This window comes from Nicotiana tabacum, chromosome 22 (genome assembly GCF_000715075.1).
Source record: "Nicotiana tabacum cultivar K326 chromosome 22, ASM71507v2, whole genome shotgun sequence".
In the NCBI taxonomy this organism is placed as follows: domain Eukaryota; kingdom Viridiplantae; phylum Streptophyta; class Magnoliopsida; order Solanales; family Solanaceae; genus Nicotiana; species Nicotiana tabacum.
Genome location: NC_134101.1, coordinates 49,097,178 through 49,107,787, shown reverse-complemented (window position 1 = coordinate 49,107,787; position 10,610 = coordinate 49,097,178). Strand labels below are relative to the sequence as shown.

The 10,610-nt window shown below is 35.0% G+C and overlaps 1 protein-coding gene across 1 annotated transcript; it reads right to left on the bottom strand.

Moving 5' to 3' along the window:
- Positions 1–1,530: 1,530 nt before the first annotated feature.
- On the bottom strand, positions 1,531–3,824 carry LOC107774042 (pentatricopeptide repeat-containing protein At3g29230-like). The gene has a single exon (XM_016593485.2). The coding sequence runs from the start codon at positions 3,674–3,676 to the stop codon at positions 1,670–1,672; it is 2,007 nt and encodes a 668-aa protein (XP_016448971.2). The 5' UTR covers positions 3,677–3,824; the 3' UTR covers positions 1,531–1,669.
- Positions 3,825–10,610: the final 6,786 nt, after the last annotated feature.

Genomic DNA, 10,610 nt, shown 5'->3' with positions numbered 1-10,610 from the left:
TTTCTTAAAGAGTGAAAAGTGGTAAAAGATAGATAAAATTACTTAGCACTAGTAAGGGTAACCTTTCATATTTTTACCTTTTTAATTCACACAAATTTTCATCCTTCGTAAGATGCTTTTATAGAAGGATATGAAATGATTTACTAAGTTGCATATATTTAGCCTGCAACATTTCCAAATTTAGCATAATCATGTCCAAATATCACATCAAAGGGATGAATTTCCTTTTTTCACTCTCCATATGATTTGTATCTCAAGCTGATTCTTGAATATCCTTCCTCGGGCTCCATATATGAGATTGGCCATAGTATCACACTTTAGGCTTATGATAAATAGTACTCCCTCCGTTTCATTTAGTGTGTTTTAGTTTAATTGAGCATATAAAGTTCAAGAACGTAAGGAAATCTTTTAAATCTTGATCAATTTGATTGATATATCTAGTTCTTCCAAATGATGATGATATGATAATATCACTTGCATATATGAGGGGTGAAAATTATTTACATCCCCAAGTTTGCTTTAAAAATTAAATTCATTCTCCAACTTTGAACAATTATCATTCTACTCCACATATCAAAGGTGTCTTCTTAAAATACCTATTTTACCCTCTATATTTTTTATTTTTTATTTTAATTCTTTAATATAATGATATTTTTTTTTAATTTTAATTTATGTTATCGACTTATCTCTAGTCTATAGACAAATAAAAAAAATTGAAACCAAAAAAGTGAGAAGTAGTAGTCAAGCATATAAGTTAATGATGTTCAATAGTGAAATAAATAAGGGAAAAAATTACAATAAATAATTTACTCGTATCAGTAATTTTATTAATAGCAATCAAAACTCAATCTATTTACAAAATTGAGAATAAAAGAGAGTGAAAAATTTATAAATTATACAATACAGGTAATAAAAATATAATGGGCGAAAATAGAGGTAACTTTTATAATAACTTTGCAACAATTATCTATTACACTTTACATGAACTTTAATTATAATTTAGAAAAAATCTAGTAATAACAATCAGAACTCAAAAATTTATATACACATAGAGAATAAAAAAAATAGTGAAACTTAAAATCACACACACCGACATACATTATATGCATTTTAATATACATAATATTAAAATAATAATAATAATAAAGTAACAATACATTTTGTAATAAATTTATATTATGAATATTTTATTTATAATGTTAGTGAATTTAGATCAAATATATAATAAGATATAATATTTTTAGCATATAAAATAAATACTTGCATTAAAAAATATCTAAATAATATAAAAAAGGCATTACATATATGAGGAGTCGAAAATATCAAGGGTAAAATAGACATTGCGTAGGATGAAAAGATGAAAATGACAATTGTTTAAAGTTGAAGGATAAATCTGATTTTCAGAGTAAACTTGGGGGATGTAAGTGATTTTCACCCATATATGAGAGATTGTATAGATTTCAGGTCCCTCGGACTTCATATGAAACCATTAGACTGAGGTTTAACGTGAAGCATATTCAACGATTCTTTAAAAAACATACAAGCCTGTTTAACTAATACTGCATTAAGGGTCAGGCTACAAATCCTAAACAATTTCAAAATTAAAGAAAGCTAGTATTCAAATTCTATATCCATTTGAAGTACCTAGGCATGTTGAGACAGAAATCAATCAAAACAGTTGCTCATCAATTTCAATATCACTTGTAAGAGATAGAAATGAGGGGTACAAAGTAGAAATTGGATTCCGATCTTTATCTTTGGTATATCCTGAAAGCTTCATATCTTCATTCATCAGACTCAGCATGAAGTATATCCTGTCTGCAGCCACATGGGACACATCTCCCATTACAAACTCATGCACAGCAGAATCCAACTCAATCCAACTAGATCCCCGGTTTTTTCTGATGTGATGCTCTCTAATCATTGCCCTTACTCTAGCTACATCGCACCATCTCCCCGCATCAGCATAAATGTTGGACAAGAGAATGTAATTTCCGGAATTTTCAGGTTCTATCTTGAATAACTCAGACGCTGCAATTTCAGCCATCTGGACATTGCGGTGAACATTGCAAGCTGCGAGCATTGCACCCCAAACAGCCGATGTGGGCGCCATATGCATGCTCAATATCATCTCATGGGCATCCTCAAGGAACCCACCGCGACCTAGGATATCAACCATGCATGCATAATGTTTCTCTGTGGGCTGAATTTTGAATTCTTCAGTCATTTGTTTGAAGTACCGCCTCCCTTCATTAATAAGTCCTCCATGGTTGCAAGCACTCAAAACTCCGAGGAAAATTACTTCATCAGGCTCTATGTTCTCTCTTTGCATATCCTCAAACAAATGTACTGCTTTTTCAACTAAGCCATGATTAGCAAATGCAGCAATCATTGTACTATAACAATGTAGATCTTTCATATCTGCCACTTCAAACACTTGCGAGGCTTTCTCAATATTTCCACATTTTGCATACAGGTCTATTAAACTGTTAACAACACGTGTATCAGAAAAATATCTGGATTCCACATCATTGTTCATAATTGACTCAGCTGCATCTACAATCCCTAATTGAGAGCAAGCTGAGATAATACTCAAAATAAAAGTACCATCCATCTCAAGACTCTGCGTTTTGAAGCTTTTGAACAATTCCAAAGCAGCAGAAGGCTTCCCATGCTTAGCATAGCCACCGATCATGGTAGACCATGTAATAATATTTCTCTCCGGCATTTCATCAAATAAACTCCTTGCTTCATGCAAGTTCCCAGACTTAACATAGCCATCTATCATCATAGTCCATGACGCCGCATTCCTACAGGGCATTTGTTCAAAGTAGTGCCTTGCTCTTTCTAGCTCGCCTACCTTACAATACCCTGATATCATCAAATTCCATGTTCCAGTTTCACGAATAGGCATGGCCTGAAACAGAAAACTCGCGGCCTGCACATCACCAATATCCACGTACCCTGAAATCATCACATTCCAAGCAGCCAAATCCTTACTAGGCATAGCCTCAAAAAGATTCCTTGCCTCTACCATATCTCCCTTCCTAACATAGCCACATACCAAACTAGTCCAAGACACCACATTTTTCTCAACCATGCCATCAAACAACTCTCGGGCAATTTCGACTCTGTCATTACTCACATACCCTGATACCATCGAGTTCCAAGAAATAATATCCTTTTCCTCCATCCCATCAAATAGTCGTCTTGCACAATCAACTTCCCCACATCTCATAAAGCAGTCAATCATAGCATTTTGCACCAGCAGATCAAAGCCACACCCACATTTCCAGATAAGCCCAAACATCCCCTCACCATCTCTCAACCATTTCAGCCGTCCTAACGCCTTGAGTATGGACGATATAGTGAAATTCAATGGCACAACATCTCGGTCACGCATATCACGGAAGAGAGAAAAAGCTTCAATGTGCTGAGAATTTTCAACATACCCATGAATCATTGAAGTCCAAAGAAAAGGGTTTGGTTCAGTAATTTCATCGAACAGCTTGCGAGCATAATCCGTCGCACCAAAGCGTGAATAAAGACGAATGAATTTGTTCAGAGCAAGATCTGATAAGGCAATGGATCCGCATACTAATAAGTGAGCGTGGATTGATTTTAAACTCTTTTGGGTTTTGCAACTTTGGAGGAGATTAGAAACAGTTTGATTCATTGCATGTCATGGCGCCAAGAGCCAAGGGATTAAATTAGGGGCTTAACGGCCATATGAATTCTTTTCTTCTATGCTCTCATTGGGTTTAAGGCTTTCTTTAGTGGCAAAAATTATGTCTTGAATTCGAATTTCAATGTCCTGAATTTTAAAATAACACTTTAGGAATTTAGGACAGTTAGTCCTGAATTTTAATTTAGCATCAGAAATTCCGGATACTTAGACCTAAATTTCAATTAGCAGCTCAAAAATTTAGTACACTAAGTCCTCACTTCTAAATTAGCGGCTCAAAAATTCAGGATACTTAGTTCTGAAGTTTGGACGAATTAGCTAATCTTTAAGCATATTGTACATTATGTATATATTTTAAATAGTATGCTTAAAAGTGGATGCGAGTGCACTTCACTCCCCCGGTTCTTAACCGGATTTTTGTTTTATAATCTTCTTTTATTTTTTAGTTTTTTCTTCCACATTATTTTGGTGAAGTGTGAAGCCCAAAGTGTAAGGTTAAAAGACCAAAATATCCATTAAAAGTTAACCGACATTTTTGCCCTTAATTTAACCACCACTTTATAACATTTTTGTACCAAAAGGTAAGAATATCTCATAATAAATTGGATCTTTATTTATTCTACTTTATATGAAAACATAAAATACAATGTAATGTATGAAATATTTTTTGAAACTTGTGAAATAATTTTTATTCCCAACCAAATTCATCTAATAATCCAGTGAAACTCTTTTAGTCATTTTCATTTTCATAATCATTTTTACTATTGTTAATTTGATAACTACTTAACGTATCTGGTCTATTAAAAACGTCTTATACTTTTTGTATTCCCAATTAAATCCATAGAATTTTTGCTTTGAGTTCCCCATGAAAATGCAATTTATAATATTTTATTATCATATTGTTGTGTAAACAGACTAAATCATAGTAGTAATGTTTACTGGCTATAGTTCCCTGGATAAATAAGGAAGACAAACACTGCCATTATTTTTGCCTGTGGTAATGCAACAAAATAACTTTGCAATTTTGAGTCACCTTATGAGCCTAACAAATCACTTGCCGATAAGAATGACATATCTAATTAGTTCTTGGATATGGTGGTGCCTTTGGATAATCATTGGTGTTGCACCACCAATGAGAAGGCGCTTATGCCAATGAAAGCTTAATGACGCTTGCTACAAAGATAAGAGAGCCTATGTACTGAAACATTTTTTTTTTTTGTGTTCAGACAAATAGTTTTTCGGTATAATTTCTTAAGTTTTTACTCGAAGTATATAGTTTTCTTGACACCTTCAAGGTGTTTTGGCTTTTTGAAGCAAAGCTAACACATATATTCAGATCACCATAAGATATCAAAACCTTATACTTTTGTCTTTAACTTCTGCAGCTCAAATATAATTTTTTGATAATATTGATATAATATTTTAACTTTTATATTATTTACTGATAGGGGAACACGCACAATGCGCATGCTTAGAGACTAGTTAATTAGAAAAGGGGGAAAGAATAGGAAAAGAAGGTCCTTTGAGCAATAACAGTATCGACTCTACGACGTGAGAGCTTCTGACAAGTGAAAGACAATTAGTACTCCACATGTTTCGAAGAATTTTAACATTTGAAACTCCTAAAAATTCCTTGAGGGGAGGATAATCTATACTTGTTAATCGGGTCGGGCCAGCACAATAACGGCTCGGTTCGACTCGGTTCATCCCGGTTCGACTCGGTTCATCCCGGTACAATACGGGATGGGACGGGTTGGGGAGGGTTGGGGGAGCCGGGCGGGAACGAATAATTTTTGGTAATCGGTGCCCTGGAACCCAGTTAGCATGGTTCCCCTTTACCGAGTTTTTACCGAGCTACAACCCTATTTAGCCCGGTTACCGTTGTAATTTTTTTTTTTTTTTTTTTTTTTACTGTTGCCAACGGTCAAATTCAAAAATGATCGTTGGGCAACGCCCATTTTTTGCAAAAATGGCCATTTCAGCCTACCTTCTTAAGAAAATAGCCCCCCACCCCTAATAATTGATAAATTATAATTTTAACCTTTTAAAAACTATAAACAGCCCCCGTTGTTCTTCATTTTTTCCCTCACATTTTGCTCTCTTACTACTCTAATTCTCTCTTGATAATATTGCTTATTGCTCTTAAATTCTCAATTACTTATTATTTCAAGTTTCATCAAATATTTACTCTAGTCTCTACAGAATTATAATTATCAAATATCAAGTATTCAAATGAAGTGTGGTATCAATATTCAATATCAACAAATATCAAGTATCAGTCTATCAACTGAAGTTTGATATCAAATTTAGTGCGGCATCCGGAATCCCGGTACACTCATTCCATCTCTTTCTCTTCTTTGGTGTATATTTTTATTTTATTATTTAGAATTATTAATTTAATTTCTTAATTTAATTTAGATAATGAATATATTTAGAGCAGCCAAAAAAGCGTGTACTAGTAGGGGTAGTAGTAGTAAGAGTAAAACTTTTAAAAATCAAGAGGTGGTGATGGTTCTTCTAGTAGCTTTACACATATTTCTGAAAGTTCACCTGAAAATTTAAATGTAGATTATGAGCAACTTCAAGAAAATTATGGTATAGATGATAATTAAGATGATATTCAATCACTTGATAATCTTGAAACGCCATCAGATAAACCTGGTAATGCTAGTAAAACTCAAAATATTAGGGGTGGAGGTCGTGGTAATACAGGTAGGCCTCCCCTCCCTATTAAGAGGAATCGAAGATTAAGAAGTAAGTGTTGGAATTTTTTTGAAAGACTAGAAGAAGATAAAAATTATGTAAGATGTCAAATTTGTAAGAAAGTTTATAAACATGAGACCGGAGGTAAGCAAGTGGAACGGGTCAACTTCGTAGGCACATGGTAGATAACCACCCTATTGCATGGGGTGCTGATGAGGAAGGTGGGCAACAAAAACTTAACCCGGGTACTGGCGTTTTAATGGGTAAATACAATATAGCGAAAGATCGGGAAGAATTAGCTAAAATGATTGTTTTAGGTTGTTTACCTTTTTGTTTTGCTGCTTCACCATATCTTGTTACTTATATTCAAAGAATTTATAACCCTTTGTTTAAAGGTATTTCTAGAAGTACTTGTAGAGCTGATATATTTCGGCTTTTTGGACAATATCAGACATATATCCGTTATTTGTTCGCAACTCTTTCTTGTAGAGTTTCTCTTACTTCTGATATTGGTCGTGCTGTTAATGGAAATGATTATTTGACTGTTACATGCCATTGGATAGAAGATAATTTTTGTATGCAAAAACGTATTATTACTTTTAAATATGATGAAGATCAAAGTCATACTGGTGCATTTATAAGTAATATTATCCATGAAGTTGCTATATTTTACAATCTTTTAGAAACTTTTTTGTGTATGTCATTTGATAATGCTTCTAACAACAATTCTGCTATTACAATATTAAAATTACATCTACACCCACCACTTCCTAATTAGAAGAGTTGTTGGTGTAATTCAAGGAAATAATAGAAGTGTTAGATTGAATGCATTTAAGGAAAAATATGTACAGTATGGACTAAAATCAAGACTCATGCCTGAAGAAATAGCTACTAGGTGGAATTATTTTTTGGTAAGTAAATTTTTTATTTCACAAACCAAATATAACATTACAACACTTGTTTTACTAGGAACTTGGACATCATGCCCCAAGTCCTATACTCATCAAACTCTATCATTGAGTATAAGAATGAAAACAACTAAGACTAACCTCAATCTATAGGGTACCACTACATAGCTTGCAACTTCCTAGTTAGCTTCTTATACTGATTTCCTCGACTATGGACTTCTTGTGTTATCAATCGTAAGATGATCTCCTTTGTCCTGGACTTGCCTTAAAATATCCTCAAGTTCCTTTCCATCCATATATGGTAGACACACGCTGCCATGCATAATCTATACATATTTGCCATTGTTGATTGTCCTTTAGCATGAACTTCTGCTCATTGAACTTCTTCAGACCATCCTTGAGCTCTCTTTTTGATTCCCTGCCATTCCAATAATCTCTCCCACATTTGCGATGTCATTTCACATTTAAAGAATAGATGCTCAACTGTTTCTGGTTCTCTAGCACACAATGGGCATGTCAAGTCTTCAATCTGACTCCATTTAGCTATTCTATCTCTTGTTTGCAATATCCCTTGTAAGTTTAGATACAGTATAAAAACCCATCTAGGAGCCCCGTAGTTATTACATATCAGTCTTCTCCAAGAGCATTTAGGGAACTCACCTCGAAGCTTCCTGTACATTCTTTGAATAGAAAAGGTCCTTATCAGTATAAACTCCTTCTCTTGTAGTCCCACTTCTTCCAGGTATTTTGCGGCTTTTAAGATCTTCTATACAATCCAAGATGCTTGCTTAGGTTAACTCATCCACAGTGTGGTTCTTCTCCCATAGTAGCAATGTATCCACTTCACCCATAACTTATCCTTTTTGGTATAAACATTCCACAGTAGTTTGCATATAGCAGCCTTGTTCCAAGCTTGAATATCCATGATATTTAGTCCCCCTGCAACTTTTGGAATACAGACTTTATCCCACGCAATTAGTGCCTTTTTTGAATTATCTACTCCTCTTGTCCATAAGAATCTTTTGCATACACTTTCGATCAATTGAATCAGCTTCTTTGGTAGGGTAAATATTTGAGACCAGAATGTTTGGATGGAGAAGAGAACACTCTTGATTAGCTGAAGTCTCCCTGCATAAGACAGTATCTTTGATGTCCAGCTTATGACCATGCCTATTATCTTATCAATTAGGGGCTTACATTGAGCCAAGGACAGTCTTTTTGTGCTAAGAGGTACCCTTAAGTATCTTATAGGAAGTTCTCATTTTAAGAAACCAAGGTGGTCAAGTATGTCAAGCTGCAATTGCTGATTAACTCCACCAAAGTAAATACTGCTTTTCTCTATATTTGCCTCCAGGCCTGACACTCTTGAGAACATCTGAAAACAAGCATACAAAGCTTTCACAAAAGCCATATCACCTCTACAAAACAGTAGAAGGTCATCTGAAAAACCAAGTTGTACTATGTTCAACTTTGCACACTTAGGATGGAATTTAAAGTCCTTATTCTCCTTCATCCCCTTTAGAACTCTTGTGAAATATTCCATGGCTAGAACAAATAGGAAAGAGGACATAGTGTCCCCCTATCTGAGTCATTTCTTTGCTGGGAATGGCTTCATAGGATTCCTATTAATGAGAATGGAATAGGAGACTGTAGTGACACACTTGATGACCCATTGAATGAAGATCTCTGGGAAATTCAGTTGAATTAGAATCTGTTCTAGAAAGCACCACTCCACAGAATCATATGTCTTCCTCATATCAATCTTCATACAGCATCTTGGAGAGATAGACATCCTGTTATACCCTTTAACTAGTTTATGACTTTGTATAATATTATCTTATATTACCCTTCCAGGAACAAATGCAGACTGACTATCATCTACCAGATAATCCATTACCTCTAGTAGTCTGCTAGTAATGAGTTTGGAAATGATTTTATATATGATGGTGCAGCAGGATATTGGTCTGAACTCAGCTATTCTAGATGGATTCTGCACTTTTGGTATCAAAGTCATTGTGGTGCAATTAATTGGCTTGTAAACCTTAGATGTTCTGAAAAACTCTTGTACTACCTCAACTACTTCATCTCCTATAATTCCCCATGTCTTCTTAAAAAATACAGCATTATATCCATCACACCCTGGGGCTTTGAAATCTTCTATACTTTATAGATCCTGGTAGATCTGTTCCTTAGTCACGGGAGTTATTAGCTTCAATTGTTGATCTCTTGTCAACACATTCCCTATCTTCATTACTTCAGGTTCAATAGCTGGAATTTCCACTACTGCTGATCCTAGAAGTTGTTTTTAGAATTGAATGATTTCCTGTTGCACCTCTTCTTGATTTTGGGTATTCAAATTCAGTACAATCTATGCAGAGTAAGAGTGCAACTGTCATAATTGAAGGACCTAAACAAACATGAGGTGACAGGGGAACAGGAGAGCCTGGAGCTCAGAGGAAATTGGAGCTACCTGCTCAGCCATTTGCAACGACAAAATGGAAGAATCTATTTGCTGAGAACAAGATGGCTACTAGAGGTATGAATCTACATTACATAGCTCCTACGATTAAGAATAGAGTTGAAGTGGCCAAATTAGACAAAGAGGTGGTTGAGAGAGCTACTGAGCGATGGAAAATGGTTGTAATAGTGTATGTAGTGGGTGAAACGCCTACTATAGCTGCATTTGAAAGATTTGTCACATTCCAATGGAATTTTGTTGCTAAACCCTCAATATACCTTCATAATGATGGGTATTTTGTGGTAAATTTGCTACTATGGAGGATAAAGATGTGCTGTATTCTAGACCTTATACGATGAATAGCAAACCAGTTGTGGTTAAAATGTGGAATGCTGCTTTTGATTTTGCAAATGAAGTATTGAAGACCATCCCACTATGGATTCAACTTCCTAAGCTGCCACTTAATTGCTGGGAGGATGACTCGCTAAGAAGAATTGGTAGTACATTGGGTGTTCCTATATATGCTAATGCTTGTACCACTAAGGTTGAACGTATATCATATGCCAGAATTTTGGTTGAAATGTATATTACTAGACTTCTCCCAAAACAGATCATAGTGGAAGATCCAAACGGAATGGAATTCGAACAGGAAGTTTGGTATGATTTGATTCCTATGTATTGTAATAAATGCTTGCAACTAGGGCATGTGTTCCAGGAACCACAGAAAGAAGCTCTGCCAAAACAAATAAAGGGGAAAAATCAGAAGCCTCAACAATTCCGGAGGAGAATAGGGCATGAGGAAGGGGGTACACAAAGGGATCAGGGCATACAAAAGGATGCTATTCCACAAACTCAA

What these genes read in the sequence shown, in the direction of transcription:
- LOC107774042 (XM_016593485.2), bottom strand. Translation starts at nt 3,676, where the DNA reads ATGAATCAAACTGTTTCTAATCTCCTCCAAAGTTGCAAAACCCAAAAG.